The following is a 21,692-nucleotide window of genomic DNA, read 5'->3' on the forward strand; positions in this document are numbered from 1 at the left end:
AATGGAACGTTATTCAGCCATTAAAAAATGAGGAAATCCTATCATTTGCAACAACATAGGCGGACCTTGAAGGCATTATGCTAAGTGAAATAAGTCAGATAGAGAATGACAAATACTGTATGATCTCACTTATATGTGAAATCTCAAAAACAACACCAAAATAAGAAACACCAAACTCATAGAAAGAGATGAGACCTGTGATCACCAGGGGCAGAGGGTAGGGAGATGGGGAATTGGAGGAAAGTGAGAAAAGGTACAAAGTTTTAGCTATAAGATAAATAGGTACTCTAAGGATGTAATGTACAACACAATGACTATAACACTGCTATGCAATATATAGAAGTTGTTGAGAGTAAATCCTAAGAGTTCTCATCTTAAGGGGATATTTTTCCTTTTTTTAAATGTATCTATATGAAAAAATGTGGTCATGTTAGCTAAACCTATTGTGATAATTATATCATAATATATGTAAATCAAGCCATCATGCTATACACCTTAAACTTGTATGCCAATTATTTGCAGTAAAACTAGAAAAAAAAAAGATAAGTTATGTGTTTATGTGGGGACTTGAATGTCACTATGTCTCATGAAATTATTCATACTTGAAGTGAATCCTATCCTAAGAGACTTGGAAAAGACACAGGCATCTTTTGTTGATGTCAAATTTAAAGGTTAAAGTATTCTTGTTGATGCAAAAAATAAAAATAAAAACAAAGAAGGAGAAGAAGAACAAGAGCAAGAACTACTACAGGGCAAATACCTAAGAGAAGATGGGAATCAAGAGACATAAGCCCTGTGTCTTCTAGGGGATGCATTTCACCAGAAGCATCTGTATAGAATAGGCAGCTGTCTGACAGTTAACAAAGTAGACAGAGAGGGTGAGCACAGCTTTCAATAAAGTAACAGTTCTAGTGAGACAAGAGTTAAAGTTCATGGCCTGCCCTAGGAGGAGGACTCCATAGGCCAGGCACACCACTCTTACCTTGAGTTAGATCCACTCTATGAGTGAGGGTAAACCATAAATGAAACAGTCCTAAAATGGCCTAAAGCCCCACTTAGAATTATCTGAAACTGTGATTAAAGTATTTCAGAGTATTTTTCTAGCTGCCTACTATTGGCAAATCCTCTCTGGACAAAAATAATATATATGCAGGCTCAAACTATCACTAAAGTTTGCTGTATATAGTATCTGGCAAGCAACCCCAAATAACCAGCCATATGATGAAATAGGACAACATGACCAAAAACCAAGGTAAATCAACCGCATGCAACAGAAATGGACTCATTGGAATTTAGAGAAAAGCTTAAAATAACAACTTGAGAAGCTTCTACTTTGGGAAAATGGAGCGGTTGTACTTTTTTTATATTTTTCTTGGTAATTACAATTAAAAATCTAGAACTATCTATAAACTATAAGAAGACTCAGAAAGAATCTTAGAAAGAAGAAGACAAACTAGCTCAAGATCTCAGGACCCAAGGAGCAACATGGTGGAAGTTCTCTGGGTTATCTTTTTGCCTTAAAAACCTTGTATTGGAGCTGAAGTAAACTGCAATCCAGAAATGCCAGTAGGCACATACAAAAAAAAATACATACCTGGACCAGGAAAGAGGAAGGCATAGGAAAACCTTCAGACAAACCTCCCATACTACAGCCAGAAACCACATAAAAAATTGTGATCCCACTCTCAGCAAAGACCCATTGGAGAGCCCAGACTTTCATCCTTGCCAAGCTGTAATAAGGTTCCTGAACACTCCTTGTGGAATGGTGTCAGAGAGGCCAAGTAGGAAACTAGGATTTCCTTCCCACCAGGAGGTAACAAGCACCCCACCACTACAGCCACAGTGTCAGAGACCATGTGGGAATTTGGACTTCCTGCCCACCTAGCAGTAAAATGGTTTTACACTCTCTCCCCACCAGTATGGCATCAGAGAAGGCCTAGTAGAGTCAGGATTTTCACCATTGCCCAGCAGTTACAAGGCCACCCCTACCACAGTATCGGTGGAGAAGATGTGGGAAGCTGGAAGTTCTAGCACTAACAAAGTATCAACAGAGGCTAGTTTATCTTCACACAAAACTTGTAAATGAATGTTTATGGCAGCTTTATTCATAACATCCCAAAATGAAAACAACCCAGATGTCCTTCAACAGGTAAACAAACTGCTAATCCATGTCATGGAATACTACCCAGCAATAAAAAGGAATGAGCTATTGATATAACAACCTGGATGAAAACTACAGAAAATTATACTGAATAGAAGAAAACCAGTCTCAAAAGGTTATATACTGTGTGATTCCATTTATATAACATTCTTAAAGTGATAAAATCATAGAAATTGGGAACAGATTAGTAGTTTCTGGGGGAGAAAGAATGAGATGGCAGGGAATTGGGTGTAGCTATAAAACAGCAACATGAGTGATCCTTATGTAACTTCATTGCATCAATGTCAGTATCTTGGTTGTGATACTGTACTATCATTTTGCAAGATCCCATTATGAGACATTTCAGGAAACTAGACAAAGGGAATAACAATCTTTCTGAATTCTTTCCGACAACTGCATGTGAACCTACAATTATCTTAAAATAAAAATAATCTATACTTAATATGTACATATAAATAAAAATATTTTGTCAGAGCACCAAAGCATACAAAAAATAACCTAAGTGAAAATTCTGTAACTGAAAAAATAAAATAACTGAAATTAAGAAATCAGTGGGTGGTATTAATAGCATTGTAGATACAGCTGAGGAAATAATTAGTGAACTGGAAGACAGATCAGAAGAAAATATCCACAGTGAAGCACAAGGAAACAAAGATGGAGAATACAAAAGATGGACTAAGAGCCATAGAGAATACAGTGAGTAGGTTTCACAAACATATTAGTTGCAGTTTGAGAAAAAAGGAGAGAGAAAATAGGGGAGTAGCAATATTAAGAATTTTCCAATATTGGAAAAAAGACATAAGTCCAAGAAACTTAAGATATACACAAACTCCATGGAGAAGCAAAAAAGAAAATAAATTCTAGGTACACCATAGTAAAATTGATGAAAACAAAGGCAAAGAAAACATAAGCAGCCAGAGGTGGGAAAGAGGAGGGAGATAAGAAATATCTTTGGAGATATCTCCAAAGGAGCCAAAATGAAACTGACAGGTAAATTCTTAGCATAAATAGAAGCTAGAGGTTAATGATATCTTCAAAGTACTGAAAGAAAATAGGCTACAATGTACAGTATTCAAAAATGAAGGTGAAATAAAGACTTTTTCAGACAAAAAAAAAAAAAATGGAGCAAATATGCTACCAGCAGATAGCACTGAAGAATTAAGCCAGAAGCAAAATGATCCCAGATTAAGTTTGAAGATACAGGAGGAAATAAAAAGTAATAGAAATGGCAAATAACGTGAAAAAATCCTCTACATCATATGTCATCAGAGAAATGCAATTAAACAGCAAGCTATCACTACACACCTGTTAGAAAATCAAAATCTAGAACATTGACAACACCAAATGTTAGCAAGGATGTGGAGCAATAAGAACTTGCATTTCATTGCTGGTGGGAATGCAAAATGAGACAGCCAATTTGGAAGACAGTTTGGTAGTTTCTAACAAAACTAAACATACTCTTACCATATGATCCAGCAGTCATACTTTGTTATATTGTTTTGATCATCAGAGAGAAGAGGGGGTAGTCATTAGATAGTGCTAGGACAGTAGTTACTTACACAGTTGTAAGTATTAGTTTCCTTTGATGCTGTAACATATCCCTACAAACTTCATGGCTTAACACCACATAAATTTATTATCTGGTCCCCTGGAGGTCAGAGGTCCAAAATGGGTTTCACTGGGCTACAGTCAGGTATTTTCAGGGCTGCGTTTTTTCTGGGGACTCCAAGTGATAATCCATTTCTTTATCTTTGACAGCTTCTGAAGGGAACCTGCATCCTTTGGCTCATGACTCCTTCCTCAGTCTTCAAAGCCAGCAGCATAGCATCTTTAAATCTTTCTGTAATTTTGACTTCCTTTCTGCCTTCCTCTTCCTCTTAAAAGGATCCTTGAAATTACCTTGAGCCCTCTGGATAATCCAGGATTCTCTCCTTATTTTAAAGTCAGCAGATTAGAACATTTAATTATATCTGCAACCTTAATTTCTTTTTTCCATGTAACATAATGTATGTATAGGTTTTGGGAATTAGAATATGGACATCTTTGGTGAACCATTCTTCTGACTACTACACAAAAAAAAATAAAAATCTGAACCCCTGCTTTACAACAAACACAAAAATCAATTCAGAGTGGATTAAAACCTTAACTATGAAAGTCAGTACTATAATACTTTCAGAAAATAGTATTGAAGAATATCTTTCTGACATTGAGGGAGGGCGTGTCTCAAACTAAATATGAACCTGGAAATCTTACAATAAAAGATTGAAAATTCAATTACGTTAATATTAAGAACTGTTTTCAGAAGAGTGAAAGTGTCCACTGTTAGAAACTAATTGGAAGCCCTATAACTGAAAAAAGACTAGTAGCGAAAATACGTAAAGAATTCCTACAAATTTGTGGAAAAATTCACCTATGATAAAGAAAAATAGTGAAAAGACTTGATTACTCAGTTCACAAACATGACACTCAGCTGGCTAATGAACATTGGGTAAGGTGCTCAATATTAATTAGTAACCAAGATCATGTAAAATGAAACCACAATAGGATATTATCTTTATAACCATGTGATATTGTGATTTGTAGCAAGAAATATACATTTGGTCTTCATCCCTGTTCCTGGCACAGAACTCCTCAAACCCTTATAAATTCTTAAGTGATACGGGCTCTTAGAGCATCTTTTGATCTAATGAAGTAATTCTGGGTAAGCTCCTGGATGGCTCCTGGCTTGGGGCTGGTCACCAGAAAGAACAAACCATGATTAGAAGTTTGAGGCCTCCGCCCCTTCTTCAGAAAGGAAAAGGGGGCTGGAAATTGAAGTAATAATTGACCATGCCTATGTGATGAAACCTCCACAAGAATCCCAGTAGTATGGCACGTGGAGAGCTTTTAGGTTGGTAAACACAATGCCCACCTACCAGGAAAGCGACACACTCCATCTCCACCGGAACAGAAGTTCTTATGCTTGGAACCCTCCCAGATCTTGTCCTATGCACCTCTTCATCTGGCTGTCCATCTGTATTCTTTATCTTATCCTTTAATAAACTGGGAAATGTGTTTCCTTGAGTTCTGTGAACTGTTCTACCAAATAACTAAATGTAAAGGGGAGGGGAAGGTCAGTTTTTTGTCAGGTTGGACAGACTGTGTGTAACCTGGGGAACTAGTCCTTGCAGTTGGCATCTGAGGTGGGAAGGCAATCCCCTTACCTTGTGGGATCAGTGCTGTCTCTAGGTAGACGGTACCAGAGTTGAGCTGATGTGTAGAATACCCAGCTGGTGTCACAGAATTGCTGGGTGTGGGGAAACGCCACACGTCTGGTGTCAGAAGTGTTGTGAGTATGCTAGTCGTCAGAAGTGTGAGAGGAAAGAAGAAACACAGAAGGAGGATTGAGGTTTTTCCAATTCGAACCATTAAATAGGCAGAAATTTAGAAGATTGCTAATAACAAATGATCGCAAAAATGCAGAGCAACTAGAACCATCCATTGCTGGTGAGAGAAAAAAAAATTAGTTTATTCCTTTGGAAAACAAGTTAGCGTTGCCTAATAAGGTTGAAAATGCCTAGTTGCCTAGTTAGTTTTACCTACAAAACTTGAGAATACTTTGTCTCAGCAGTTCCATGCCTATGTGTATATCCTAGAAGCTCTTCCACATGTATTCCCAGAGACTTATACAAGAATAATCCATAGCAGCAATGTTTATAAGAGCCAAAATCTAGGAACTTTAGTTCATTAATAAAAAAATGGATAAATTGTAGTAGAATAATACTATGCCAAAGTAAAAATACATGAATAACAACTGCATGCATCAGTGTAGACAAATTTTGTTCATATAAAAGTCACAGGAAAAACTTGAAGATGGTTCCATTTATACAATTTGAACAAGCACAACTGTATAACTGTTTAGGAGTATAAATATATGGCAAACAAGAAAAATGTAAGAATGGTAAATACAAGCAAGATTCAGTATTTTAGTTTCCTATGGGGGGGCATTTGACTATATACAGCATGGTGGCTATAGTTAATAATATTGTATTGCATACTTGAAAGTTGCTAAGAGAGTAAATCTTAAAAGTTCTCATCACCAGGAAAAAAAAACAAACAAACTGTTTTTGTAACTATGTATGGTGCATGTTAACTGGGCATGTGATCATTTCACAGTGTATACAAAAATCACATTATTATGTTGTATACCTGAAGCTAATATAATGTTATATATCAATTATACCTCAAGTTTTTTTTAAAAGTGTGAACACTAAAGGCAGAAAATAAGATTACCTAATTACATCTTTCTAATTTTGCTTAATTTGTTTTCCTTGTTAGCTAAAGTAGTTTTCAAGTGATATACTCTTAGAATATCTGAAACATTATTTTAAAAGTTTAATTGTTCATAGCCTAAAGTTAGAACTGAACTGTTTCATGGACTTAAATATAGCATTTTTACTCTGTTAATTTTAATTGTGATTGAGCATTTAACATTTGTCTTCAAATTCAATAATTTATAGAAAACTCTTCATTTTATAATAAGTCCTTATCTGGAAACTTTCTAAGAGGAATAAAATACCAAAGGAGTTTCATGATGTAAAAATCTCTTCAAACACTTGGAAAGAGAGCAGGAAAATATATACACTTTACTCAGTTATTATTTCATGATCAATATGGTATCAGCTATATAATAAATATTGTAATTTTTGATACCTATAATTGTTGTATTACCTAGTTTAATTTTTATTTTTGTTTTGCTGTAATCAAATAAAAAAGTTATAAACCAGATCATGAAAACTGGCTCACAAAATTAAAACTAATTACTTAATCCATTATGTGTGGCCAAATTGAAGTTAGGAAGTCTGTATCTTTTAAATTTAAGAGTAGTTTGAAGATTTTCAGAGTTCCCTTAACCAGTCTCCATTTTCAGCAAAATGTGGATCTCAAGTATTTCAGTATGTATTAGCATAAAAAAGGCACAAAATAATTAATTTTAGAAGTATTTTGTAGTGATAGAGAAACTGGATTTTGTCACTTTCTGTCCTGCATGTGCTTGTTTTCACTTATTTGGTATACATCTACTTCACATGTTCCTAAAATTTCCTACACTAATTTTGTTTCTTTGGGGAGTGCTACATGTAAACCATGTTCTTACAATTGTATTTTTGGAAAAGCATGTGGGTGGTGTTGGATTCACTTGAGTAGAATTTTAATTAGATCTACTGCATTCACTTTTATTAAAAGAAAGAATACTAATTCCTTTTTAGCATGCTGACCATGCTTTATTCTGACAGAGGGCCCCCTTTTAATTTGTTCTTGAAGTTCCATAATTTGTCTTTCAGAAACAGTCATGTCACTTTTCTAACTTCAAAATGTTTGATAATTCCTTTTCTTTGTACTCAAAAACTAAAATATCCTTATTATGGCATTCAAGGCCATTTCTGATCTGTCACTAAGATCCTTTGCAGCCTAATCCATCACCCCATTTTCCCTCCTCTGTACTCCAAGAAGCTGTCCATGCAGAATGTCCTGGTACACTGGCTTATTCATCATTTCCCATGCAATTAATTTTATGCCTTGTATGCTTCCTTGGAGCTCCTCTATCTACGTGGAATATTCTCCTCATTTCTGCCACCCCTTCCTTCCACAACCTCTGGCAGGTGGAATCTAGGCATTCTTTAAAACCCAGGTTAGACAACCTCTCTGATACTTTTCTCTTTCTCACCCTCTTCTCTTCTGCCATAGGACTTAATCTGTGACTTACTGCTCTGATTGAACCTGACAGTACAATTACTTGTTTGTGTCTGCTCCTCTACCCCCTAGTGAGTTCCATGATGGCCAGTTTTCATTTTTATTAAATGAAATGATGTGTCATAAGAGCACATGTGGTTAAGAACACAGATTCTGAAAATCCTTTGGGGACTCCATATTCCCATTCAACTATCTTTTATCTGTTCTTTACTGAAAAAGTCCTTTGAAACTTCTTTCCCTTTTATTCTTGAATTCCAGTCAGATTTTACTTCCATCAGTCCATCAAATCACCCTGGCAGGGGCACTAATGACCCCATGTTTCTAAATTACATGGTCACCCACAACTATATGGTCAGCTAATCTTCACAAAGCATGAAGAATTCCAATGAAAAAACACAGTCCCTTCAACAAGAGGTGTTGGGAAAACTGGATGGTGACACACAGAAAAATGACACTGGACCACTTTCTTACACCTTAGACAAAAATAAATTCAACATGGATGAAAGACCTAAATGTGAGACAGGAAACTACCAAAATCCTAGAGGAGTATACAGGCAGCAACCTCTTTGACCTCACCCGTAGCAGTTTCTTACTAGACATGTCGCTGAAGGCAAGGGAAACAAAAGCAAACATGAACTGTTGGGACCTCATCAAAATAAAAAGCTTCTGCACAGCAAAGGAAGCAATCAGCAAAACTAAAAGGCAACCTACATAATGGGAGAAGATATTTGCAAATGACATATCTGACAAAGGGTTAATACCCAAAATCTATAAAGAACTTATCAAGCTCAACACCCAAAAATCAAATAACCCGGTTAAGAAATGGGCAGACATGAATAGACACTTTCCCAAAGAAGACATCCAGATGGCCAATAGACACATGCAAAGATATTCAACATCACTCTCACACGGAGTAGATACAGTCCTTCAACAACTGTGTAGTCTCTACCATCAAAATATGTCTAAAATTCTACCACTTTTCACCATCCTCAGGGTCACTACTCTGGTCTAAACTTCTCCTCTAGATTATTGTAATAACTTCCTAATTGCTCTTCCTGCTTTTATTTTCACCACCTGTAATATGTAAGATGTACATATCTATTATATCTGTTATACGTAAGATACATAACTATGTTTTGGATCTGATAATTACACAAAAACTCATAAAACATACAAGTTTTGTTTTCTGGAACCTATACCTATTCAAACAACTATTATTTCAAAGCAGTGATGAAATAACACGAGTGGAAAAAGGATACGGGCTGTGGAAAGTCAAAACTAGAAAACATGATATTAGTGATGTTACCAAAAAGAATACATAATTTGAGCTTAGTCATATAAGATGGCTGTAGCTTAACTAAGCAGAAGATGAGAGTGGAAAACCTTATAATCCATTAGGAAGTGAGTGAATGAGCAAATGCACCAAGACATAAATATGGAGAATAGTCTGAAACAATGAGTAGAGAAAACTGAATTCTGGATTATAATGGGAAAATGTGGGTGTAGCCAGAAAATAGTAAACCCTGATTGCTTAATTAAGGAGTTTCAAATTTACCCCAAGAAATGGCAGGTATATTGAAATTTTGGGGGTGGGGAAGTAATACATAAAAATGTTCCTCTAAGAAACTATCGTGAAAATATAGGCAGCAAGGAAGGAGACAGACTTCAATCTTAAAGGACATGAAGTACTAATAAGTGGAATTGAGGTGGCCATCTAGAAATGGAGCTGCAAGAATATATTTGAGATATATTTCAAAGGAAGAATTCAAAGTTCAAAAGAACTTCATGTCTGATTAATCAGAGGGATTAATATTTATATTACCAAGAGTAAATGAGCTTTTATTCATTGATTTTGATAACTTGGAAGTGGTGAATTTTTTATTCCCTAGATTTTTATATTTTACCTCAGTTGCAACCCAAATTATGTGATGTGATAGTCTCACATTTCATTATTTAAATTCAAAACCATCTCATGATATTTTGTTTAAACTGTAGTGAAAATCTGCAGGGCATAAATGAGATCAAGTCAGACCCAACTCAGCATATGGTGTTTTAATGGCTGGCATTGAAGGAGTTCTCTTTGCATAGCTGTTGAATTATCGCCACCATTAGCAGGTGTTGCAATGAAATATGAACTGTAATGTTGCCAATAAAATTAAGTGTGTTTTATAGCATAATGGAAACTTTTGAAAGACCTATAGTTTCCTTTAAAAATTAAGCTTTTTAATACTGTTGATAAGTTATTTCTCATATATTGTCTTCCTAATACTGTTTCCCACTACTGTGTGTTGAAGGAATTCTCAGAAGCAGATCTTAAACACTTTATAATATGGAACCTAAAAATGTTTATAAAAATATTAACACACTTTTATCAAATCTGAAGCTTGTGCCATGTACACACAGAAGGTATTTAAAAATATTTCATGATTTAATTTGCAGTCATCTATAATTTAAACTGGAAAAACTAAAAAGTGATTTACTTTTGTTTTGCAGTGATCGGCATGTTGGTAAAATTTATTCCAAATCCTCTTCCTTTCTGGACTATGCCAGAAAGTCTCTAAAGAAGCTTGGGTTAGATGAGTCCAAGGTCAGTATATGATTGCTGTTTTTATTAAAAACAAACAAACAAACAAACAAACAGGGGCGCCTGGGTGGCGCAGTCGGTTAAGCGTCCGACTTCAGCCAGGTCACGATCTTGTGGTCCGTGAGTTCCAGCCCCGCATCAGGCTCTGGGCTGATGGCTCGGAGCCTGGAGCCTGTTTCCGATTCTGTGTCTCCCTCTCTCTCTGCCCCTCCCCCGTTCATGCTCTGTCTCTCTCTGTCCCAAAAATAAATAAAAAATAAAAAACGTTGAAAAAAAAAAACACACACAAAACAGAAGAACTTCTATGGAATAATGAATTGAGATGATACAAAATAATTTGCCTTCTACTTTCCTCCCATTTGTGGAAAACATCTACATTACATTGAAACCATACCACCATTTCCTTTATTCCAGTTCACCTTTGCAGTCAATGTGGGTGCTTTGCTGTTGTACATCTGTTGAGAGATTCCCCCTTTAGGTTTATTCAGGTAATATGTATTAATTCTCAAATCAAAAACAGAGTTAAAAACAAGATAACAGAACAGGGAATTATTAGTAAGGTAAGAGTAATGAGACAAAAAACTGCATTTATTTAAAGATTGTATAATTAGTTAAAATTAAAAATCTTAAATTCTAAAAGCCTTTGAATGGGAGAATCCTGGAAAGTATAACATCATAGGCCGCCCAAACTAATAATTGAGAGTTTGATGTCAAACATAAAGTGGTAAGCTGGTTGGCTAGTACTAATAAATATTCTAACACTGAGAAAAAAAATAAACTCTCAATTCAAATGCGTTATTGAGTAAAATATTAAGTTGAACTTGGATCACTCTGGTATTTTGAATTGATTATAAATGGAAATAAAGAATAAAATAGCTGTTTAAAGGAATGAAATGGATTTCTTGAAAAGGTGGTACAGATATGATTATATTGTATCAAAGCTAAAAAGTATTGTTATTTATTCTACCAGTTGTTCATTTACTCCCCAGTTACTTTATTATTTAAAGCCATTAGACTGTTAATAATCAAACCCCTCCTCTATAAAATAACTGTTCAAAAGCACTTCTAACTCATGATTTAAGATCAAAGGAGGTAATATACATAAAATACTGAGCACAATGTTTTTACATAGTAAATGCAAACAGAAGTTTTAGTTCATTTAGTTTTTATATATAGTTTTATTATATGTTATAAATGTTATATATGTTAGTATACTTTTATATTAATATTATAATTAATAATATTGAGTTTTATGTATATTTTTTATTCTGATCTTTGTATATGTTCTACTAGTAATAACACAATTGATAATGACTCTTGTCAATATTTTATTTAGTCACCAAACAAAGGTCCTTCTAGTCTTACATAAATGAATGACAATAGATAATTTTTGTCCCAGTCATTTTATTTCTGGGTATTTATTTATTTATTTGTAATTCATTCTTGAGCGGGGGGAGGGGCAGAGGGAGAGAGAGAGAGAGAGAGAGAGAGAGAGAGAGAGGGAATCCCAAGCAGGCTCCGCACTGTCAGCACTGCCAACCATGGGGCTCAAATTCACGAACCATGAGATCATGACCTGAGTCAAAATGAAGAGTCCGACGCTTAACTAACTGAGCCACCCAGGTGCCCTTTATTTCTGAGTGTTTTTTTTTAATGTTTTTGGGGCACCTGGGTGGCTCAGTGGGTTGAGCGTCTGACTTCGGCTCAGGTCATGATCTCACGGTCTGTGAGTTCGAGCCCCACGTCAGGCTCTGAGCTGTCAGCACAGAACCTGCTTCAGATTCTGTGTCTCCCTCTCTCTCTGCCATTGCCCCACTAATGCTCTGTGTCTCTCTCTCTCAAAAATAAATAAAGATTTTAAAAAGTGTTTTTAATAAATCAGACAGGTTTTCCTTCCAGTTAGTCTTATTTAGTGTATCTTTGTTCCATGTCTCAATTTTATGTCTTGCAGTAATGTCAAGCACACAAACCAAAGCGTTATTTTCACAGATGAAGAGCTAAGTTTTTACTTAAACTAAAAATATATTAAAAAATAAAAATAAAAAAATAAACTAAAAATATATTACCCTTTGCCAAAACTAAGTAGCAAAAATCCAGAAAGAATGTTACTTATCCTTGTTGATAGCTTTCTCTTCCCAGGTTTGTCTTTAATAATAACCGTAGTAAATGTTCCTTGATATGTTCCTTATTATATTACAGAAAGGAACATTAATAATAGCTAATAGTTACTAAGCACTTGTTATGTGGTAGTTATTATGCTAAGAACATCACAACATTATCTCATTTACTCTTCATAAAAACACTTATGGTAGATACTATAATTATTACGAATGTAAAGATCTAGAAAGAGAGGTGTCAAAAAAGAGAAGTCATTTTGCCAGAGTCAAAGCAATTAGTGGAGGTGGAACTTGAACACAGATTCAGCTAACGTCAAAACCTCAAGTGTTAACCGCCACTATACTGAGAAATGAAAGTAAAAACAAAAGAAACAAAGACTAATGTAGATAAGTATCACCATGTAAAATCAGTCTTAAATTATTCCTTGTATTAGTTAATAAAGGCAATAATAGTGTCCCACTGATTTTCTCCTAAAACTATTTAAGCTCATTAAGAACAAATATATCAGATAAAATGGGTTGGAAGATGAAAAGGAACAAGAAACCCAAGCTGGAGGACTTAGATGGAAGAAGGTATAGAGCAAAACAGTAAGGTATTTAAAAGGATACACTGGTGAAAGGAAGCAAATAGATGAGTACATGTTTTGTGGGTGGGAGGTTGATTTTAATTTTAAGCAAGAGGAATGAGAAAGTTGTATCTGTCAGATCAGACTAGTTGGAAAGGATAAACCAAAATTAGGTTTTTGACCCAATACAAATTCCTATTATTTTTCTCCCACATAATCAAGTATCGATGCTCAAATTAAAGTTTTGACAGTAAGCACAATGAAAAGAGATTTGTGTATGGTTTCATTTTAAAAATGAAATGAATTTTCACATGAGAGTCTAAGCACTGAAAAGCATCAAAACAATTTAAGTTTAAAAAATTAAGGGGGGCCAGGATGGCTCAGTAGGTTAAGTGTCCGACTCTTGATCTCGACTCAGGTCATGATCTCACAGTTGTGGGATTGAGCCCTATGTTGGCTCCGCACTGGGTGTGGAGTCTGCTTACGACTCTCTCTCTTCGTCTCCCCCTCTCCCCTGCTGTCTCTCTCTCTCTCAAAATTTAAAAGAAAGTAAAAAAAAAAAGTTTAAGATATTAAATATACCATAATATCTAATAATTTATTGATAAACTTATATATATATAATTGGAAGTGTGAATGCATTGATGTTTTTCTAAACTTTTAAAGCAAATCTCTTCATATTCAAAACTATGTAAGCAAGTAAAGTGTGTAGAAAATATTTTTTAACATGCTCTGGATACATTTTTAGTTATAAGAAATCATGTTAAATGTATGGAAGTAAACAGAAAACATTCCCAGACAAATTATCATTTCAAAGAAGACCAAAGCTGCATATGCTGGATATGTAGGTGGCTCATACACAGCTTAAAAGCTTAGCCCATAATTCCGATAGTCAGTTGTGAGAGACCGCATTGGCATTTTCTTAGAGCAGGATTTGGCAGCACTACTGACATTCGGGTAAGTCTTTGTTGTGGGGGGCTGTCCTGTGCCTTGAAGGATGTCTAGCAGCATCCCTGACCTCTACTCATTAAATGTCAGTGGTAGAACCCTAATGGTATAAAGAGTCTCTAGACATTCATTGCCAAAAATTACCGGGGGGGGGGGGGCGTGGGGGGGGCGGTGCAAAATCCTCACTTCTCACCACCCCCATTGAGGTCCACTGTGTCCGAGCATTTGTCGTCTTAGTGATTCAATTTGCAGTCATCTAACATTTCTATTATAAACCCCATATATTTTTTTAATGCATTTTAGATGTTACACCGAGAAACGTGAAGGAAAGTAGGGAAGAAGCAATGATTCTGTTCTTATATTTTGAACACGTTTTATTCAAAACAGTCCCCCCGCCTTGATCTTTCATTTTGTTTCACTCTAATCACTTATAGGTGATATAACTTCAGCCCAGTATAAAATATAGGTCTATTTAAGCAGAGTGTTTAGATTCCATAGTAAAGTTAAGCCTAACTCTGTAACTACTCAAAACCGTAAATTGTGGCAGAACATCAGCTACAGTAAGTCTACTGTTTATAATTAATGAATTTCTTAGAATGAAACATTACAGTAAATTTCTTGTAGCGTTCAATTACTTCTTTATAAAAGAAGTATTTTAATAGGACTTTAAAACGTCTAAAATATTAACATCCTAATGATTAGCTTTACCTAAATCTTAAAAAGATTAGGTATTCTCAAACTTTATCTTCTGTACCAAACTTGGGCGTCTCACCAAATTTCAGAAAATTTCAAAATTGTCTTTTTTTTTAATGTTTATTTTTGAGAGAGAAAGAAAGAAAGAAAGAAAGAAAGAAAGAAAGAAAGAAAGAAAAGAAAGAAGGGGTGGGGAGGGACAGAGAGAGAGGAGACACAGAATCCAAAGCAGGCTCCAGGCTCCGAGCTATCAGTACAGAGTCTAACACAGGACTCATACTCATGAATCGCAAGACCATGATCTAAGCTGAAGTCGACACTTAACCGACTGAGCCACCCAGACACCCCTCAAAATTGTCTTTAAGTTTTCTTGATTTCTTCATGGTCCATAGCATTTTGCCTTCTTTTGTCAATTGACATTACTTTTCTGCCTTCCTGTCTCTCTCCCCCAGCTTATATTGCATGCACACAAATGCACAATTGCACACACACACTGTATCTTTTGGATTTCAAAAGCATCAGTACTGGTATCATTTGCTAGACAAGGAATAAACTGGAGTATTTGTTTATGAGAAGAGAGAAATAAAAGGAGCTTATAATGTTCTAGAGTTTGTGTGTTATATAATGAGTACAAAAATAAATGAAGTTAACTTCAGATACTGAAAAGTGGAAAAAAAGACAATAAAAACTGATGATTTGATGGGGATGGTGTAGTGTTGAATGGGCAGAGTTGAAAACTACTAAGCTAGAACCTTAATGGAAGTAAATAAAGGGTAATTTGTGTATTTTTTAATGGATAAATTATTAAGTTCTTTTTGAGAAATTTAGAACAGCAGTGTGTAAGGACAAACTCCATTCCTGGGAGAAAACACAGAGTGGAGATAGCCCTGAAGCTGAGGAACAGCTTTGATTTCTGGCAGACTTTGCAAGTCCACAGCTTTCTGATCAACCTTGCACTGCTGTGTAATCTCATATTTCTCCTTCTCTTTGTTGAAGATCTCACCTTCCTGGTGTCTGAGTTTACACAGCTTCTTCTTCTAGAAGTAAACTAGAAGTAAACATCAGTGAGATGTTTTGGGTTTTCATACTGCTGATATCAGTTTTGGTGGAGGTGGCGATGACAGATGTCAGGTGTGTTCTATGCAGAGGAACTCGATGGAGGGCCAGAGGTCAAGTCACAAGTGGCAAACCACTGCTCATTTGCTTAACGAAAACTACCCTCTTGCCTGTGTGGTACCCAGTGAGGATGATTAAAATGGTTCCAGGAGTGATGCTACCTCGCAGTTTTCTCACTAGCTACCTGAAAGATTTTTTTGCCATGGCTCAACAGCTTTCAAGGCACATCTTCTGTAGGATAATACCTAGGCATTTTACAACACTTAACTACTTGGGTACTACCATTCTTGTCACCACCAACTAGTTTTCTGACAGTAGGAAGAGTCTTATCCTTTTTCTTCTCAACCTTGGATTTAGCTGCTGAATACTTCCTCTTATACATGGCCTTTCCGGAATACACAGCCGATCAAGAATATCTGCCAATTCCTCTGACCAGGGCAGGGTTTTGGCTGTAGTGGGGCTTCTCCTTCTTTGGCATTTTAGCCTTGAGGCTACCCTTCTTTTTTTTTTTAATTTTTTTTAATGTTTATTTTTGAGAGAGAGAGATACAGACTGTGAGTGGGGGAGGCTCAGAGAGAGAGAGAGAGAGAGAGAGAGAGAGAATCTGAAGCAGGCTCCAGGCCCTGAGCTGTCAGCACAGAGCCCATCGTGGAGCTTGAACCCATGAACTGTGAGATCATGACCTAAACCTAAATCAAGAGTCTGACATTTAACCAGCTGAGTCACCCAGGTGCCCCTCTAAGATGGCAAAGGGCAATAAAGGATAATTTAGAAAAATATTCTTACATATGTTTCCACAATGGGTCAGCAAAAGGAAAACTTTTGAGACCAAAGTCATTTAGTTATTCATCAAAAACCATTTATTTTGAAAAATCTCCAATGTGTCAAAAACAGTGTAAACTCTGGGGCTACAAAGATAATTAAAATATAACCCTTTTAAAAAGAAAATAATTATGGGGCAATTGGGTGGCTCTGTCAGTTCAGCCTCCAACTTCAACTCAGGTCATGATCTCATGGTTTGTGAGTTCAAGCCCCACATTGGGCTCACTGCTGTCAGCTCAGAGACCTCTTGGGATCCTCTGTCCCCCTCTCTCTGCCCTTCCCCCGCTTACACTCTTTCAAAAATAAATAAACATTAAAAAAAAAGAAAACAATTACAATATAGCATGAACCTACAACAATAGACACTGTATAAACTAGTGTGGAGGCATAGAGAAAGGAGTGACTCACTCTGCCTGTGTAGATTTCACGAACAACATGTGGTACCTTAGCTTGGTCTTAAAGGATGCAGAGGAGTTCATCAAGCAGACAAGGTGTGAAGGTAGGGAGCAATGAATTAATTGTAGGTATGCAGGGGTGGGTATGCTTCTTCAAAAATACACAGATGTGAGAAACCTGATTCTGAACTCAGCAGTGCTGGAGCACAAAGCAAGCAGGAGAGGCAGAAGTGAGAGATGAGGCTATAGGAGTGAGCACATGTGGAGAGGCCAGGTAAACTTATTTTGGGGTGTTAAATCAGGGATTAATCCAAGGTAAGAATAATCACCAGGTGGTTTAAATACAGGTGAGAGGACAGGAATTGTTCCATAGGAAAGCCAACAACAAATGTAGGGAGCTCATGAGCTCTTCCATGTTGTAATATGTCTCTAAGTGATATTGAACTGCTTTGACATGTGCATTATGCCCATAAGTAAATCCTGGCTGCTTTTTGCAACCACCATGGTAATAATTGATTCACAGGAGAATCATCAAGGCATTAAAGCCATTGGGTAAAATGTTTATGGGGGAACAGGATATTTACACAGACTCACATTACCTCCCACAGATTTTTTATTCATTTCAAAAAGTAGATAAACCTTCAAAGTTAGCATCACCAATAATGAACAAACTGACATTGTCCAACTCATCAGGCGATGCATTGGAAAGGATACAGCATCACTTATGTAATATTCTTGCCAAAAATGAATAACTTGAATCTACTCATGAGAAAACACTCAGACAACTAGACTTTTCAAAATATGTCCGTATCAGATAGTAAAGGAAACCATGAACCATCAAGGAAAAGGCACCCTACTGAATGGGAAAAGATACTCACAAATGATATATCTGGTAAGGAGTTAACATCCAAAATATATAAAGAACTCATACAGCTCAATATCAAAAAAAAAACTGATTAAAAAATGGGCAGAGGGCCTGAACAGATTTTTTTCAAAGAAAACATACTGATGGCCAATAGTCACATAAAATGATGCTCGATGTCACTAACCATCAGGGAAATACAAATTAAAACCACAAGGAAATATCACCTCATACCTGTCAAAATAAGTAATATCAAAAACACAAGAAATAAAAAGTATTGGTGAGGAGGTGTAGAAAAGGGAAGCCTCATGCACTGTTGTTAGGAATGTAAACTGGTGCAGACACTCTGGAAAACAATATGGAGTTTCCTCAAAAAATTAAAAATAGAACTACCATACAATCCAGCAATTCCACTGCTAGGTATTTATCTGGAAAAAGAAAAAAACAAAAACATGAATTCAAAAAGATGTACACACCGCTGTTCCTCTTGGCATTATTTATAGTAGCGAAGATGTAAAAATAACCTAAATGTCCATAAAGAGATGAATGGATACAGAAGATATGGTGTGTGTGTGTGTGTGTGTGTGTGTGTGTGTGTGTGTGTATCATTCAGCCATAAAAGAGAATGAAATCTTGCCATTTACAACATGAATGATCTAGAGAGTATTATGTTAAGTAAAATAAGTCAGAGAAAGATAAATACCTTATGATTTCACTTATATGTGGAATCTAAAAAACAAAGAAAACAAAAACAGAAACAGATTCAGAGATACAGAAAACAAATTGGCAGTTGCCAGAGGGAAAGGGAGCAGGGGATGCACAAACTAGTTGAAGGAAATTAAGAGGTGCAATTTTCTAGTTATAAAATAAATAAGACTCAAGGATGTAACATATAGCATAGGGAATGTAGTCAGTATTACTATAACAGCTTTGTATGGTGACAGATGGTAAGTGGACTTACTGTGGTAACCATTTTTAATGTGTATAAATGTTAAATTAGTATGTTGTACACCTGAAACTAATACCATATTGTATGTCAATTATTCTCCAATTAAAAACTATATATATCAATTTCACAAAAGACAAGACTTGAGGAACTGTTCCAGATTAAATGGGAGTAGAGATACAATGTCCTATCCCAGATGGGATTCTTAAAAAGGTGGAGTGGTAGGAGAGTCCATAAAAGGATTATTAGGACAAATGGTAAAATTTTAATATAGAATATGTAATAGACAACAATATTGGATCAATGTTGAATTAATGAATTTGATTATTCTAGTTATGTAAGAGCATGTCTTATTCCTAGGATCTACTTGCTGAAGCATTTAGGGGTGAAGGGTCATGACATCTGTAATTTAGTTTCAAATGGATCAGCAATAATAATAATAATAATAATAATAAATGGATGGTTAAAACGAATATGGCAAAATAGTAATGATTAGTGAATTTAAGTAATAGGTATATAGATGTTCGTTGCACTTTCTGCAGCTTTAATTAAAAAAAAAATTGGAAACCCAAATCCACCAAACCCAAAGGAAATGAACCTTACACAAAGTAAATACAACAAAAGGTTTTGGAGAATTAAAAATATAGCCTGTATTAATACTGAGAAGGGTAGGAGCCAGTTAGAGAAGATAAACTTCTTCTGGGAAAGGACAGAAATTGTTTCAGGTCTTTTTAGAGGCCTTTACCAGATGCTGTCCTCAGAGATGCTGTGGCCCAGCCTAGGCCTGCCTATCAGTCTCATACAAGTGTATTTTGTGCTGCCACTAACCTTGACCCCTGCTGACTGTGACTCGCCTGCCAAAGCTGCCAGCCGCCAGCTGTCAAAAGCCACATTTGGGCAGATTCCTCACTTACCAATCAATCCATCCTCTTGCCTTGCATACAATATTAATCATTGTTCACATTTTATAATTATAATTCTACATTTTAGGAAAACAGTACAGTAAGCACGTAAAATATCAGTATAGTTTATCTTCAGATCATCTTTTCTAATGCTTCTTTGTAGAAAAGTGCTCTACGTTAGAATTCATACCTTAATGAACTTGATTTTTTTCCTATTGGAAAATAGGTGTGAAGGATCCCATTTTAATAATACTTTTCTTAAGTGTCATGGCAGACCATCTCTTTACTATTTGTTTATATAGAATTGTCACTAGTCAAAATTACCACAGAGTAAAGTTTGTTGTATAATCATTTTATATGCCAAGTTCTTCCAGTTCATGGATGCTCATTTTATTTAGTAAACTGTGGCTTTTTAAAATAATAATAATAATAATAATAATAATAATAATAATAATAATAAGGAAGGAAGGAAAGAAGGGAAAAGCTCAGAACAAAATTAATTGGAAGGTTATTCCAAAATTTCAGTGCACTTTGGGAGAAAAAGAAAAATCATAGGATAGTGATTTGAAGATCACTTTTCTGGGAACTATGTTGTAAATTATTCCTCTTTCTAGAAGCTCAGTAGTGCTTATCTCTCATACCAGGACCTAAGAGTCCTGAAGAATTCATTTCCTTGCAAGAATGTCATTTGTCTGTGTATTATATCTAGCAGTATACATTGATGTTGTATGTGACAGGATTCTAGGGCTTTAACTGTGTACTTTGTTCAAGTGCTTGAGCAGCTCAAATACTGCCTCCTTAGGAAAATTTTGGCCCTGCTTATAGGCACATGGGTGGTTCCTTTCATGCAATCAGGTAAGCACTAATGAGTTTGGGGAGCTTTAAAGAGTCCTGTTTAGAAATCAGAAAGTGCATGAGCTTTTTCCAAATGTGAATCCTGACATGTTATGGGACCTCAGAAGTCTAATGGCAGCAAATAAAACCAAAAGGAAGGATTTGTCCAGAACACTACTCAAATCCTTGCCTTTGCCCCTAGTGCCCTGATGTCATCACTATCTTCCAACACAGCTTCATCTTCAGGCTTCAGATTTCTAGTTTTCCCCTTTGTTCAGTGTTTAATGTTTTGGGGTTTTTTTTCCTGCTCATGAGCGAGAGATCATGCTACTTGTCTATTATGTTTTTTGGGTTCTAAGAATGTTCTAATTCTTAATGATAAAACCCCAACCCTTACCTATTATGCCTTCTAATTTTATCTGAGTTAAGCCTCATCACTTCAGAATGTGACTTTGAATCCCCCAACAGCTGCACTTGAATTACCTGTGGTATCTCATGAATGTCCCATGATTTCTTGGTCTTGCCTCAGTAACAGCAAATGACTGTCTACTAAACCCACTCCCTCCTTTTTATTTTATTTTATTTTATTTTATTTTATTTTATTTTATTTTATTTTGTTATTTTATTTTATTTCATTTTATTCCATTTTATTGTATTTTATTATTATTTTTATTCTCAAGATAGTTAAGATACAGTGTTGTCTTGGCTTTAGGAGTAGAACCCAGTGAGTGATTTCATCGCTTACATATAACACCCACTGTTCATCCCAACAAGTGCCCTCCTTAATGCCTGTCACCTACTTACCCCACCCTCCACCCCCATCAGTCCTCAGTTTTCTGTATTTAAAAGTCTTTTATGGTTTGTCTCCCTCTCTGTTTTTATCGTATTTTTCCTTCCCTTCCCCTATGATCATCTGTTGTTTCTCAAATTCCACATATGAGTGAAATCATGTGATATCTTTCTCTGACTCACTTATTTCGCATAGCATAATACCCTCCAGTTCCATCCATGTTTTT

At 35.8% G+C, this 21,692-nt stretch overlaps 1 protein-coding gene and 1 pseudogene across 8 annotated transcripts in view; one reads left to right on the forward strand and one right to left on the reverse strand.

The window, feature by feature from the left end:
* METTL25 (methyltransferase like 25) overlaps nt 1-21,692 on the forward strand; it is a 154,857-nt gene that overhangs the window by 90,170 nt on the left and 42,995 nt on the right. For 7 of the 8 annotated variants that reach the window (XR_006220085.1, XR_006220083.1, XR_006220086.1 and 4 more), the window contains exon 9: nt 10,385-10,478. Coding sequence is in view for 2 of the 8 variants with exons in the window: in XM_007085589.3 (XP_007085651.1) it covers nt 10,385-10,478 (94 nt within the window). In the remaining 6 variants the exon portion in view is untranslated. Of the gene's footprint in view, nt 1-3,919; nt 3,979-10,384; nt 10,479-21,692 lie in introns of those variants that run through there. The other variant, XM_007085591.3, reaches the window with a different exon arrangement.
* LOC102973029 lies at nt 15,013-18,967 on the reverse strand (annotated as a pseudogene).

Source organism: Panthera tigris, chromosome B4 (assembly GCF_018350195.1).
Source record: "Panthera tigris isolate Pti1 chromosome B4, P.tigris_Pti1_mat1.1, whole genome shotgun sequence".
NCBI classification, from domain to species: Eukaryota; Metazoa; Chordata; class Mammalia; order Carnivora; family Felidae; genus Panthera; species Panthera tigris.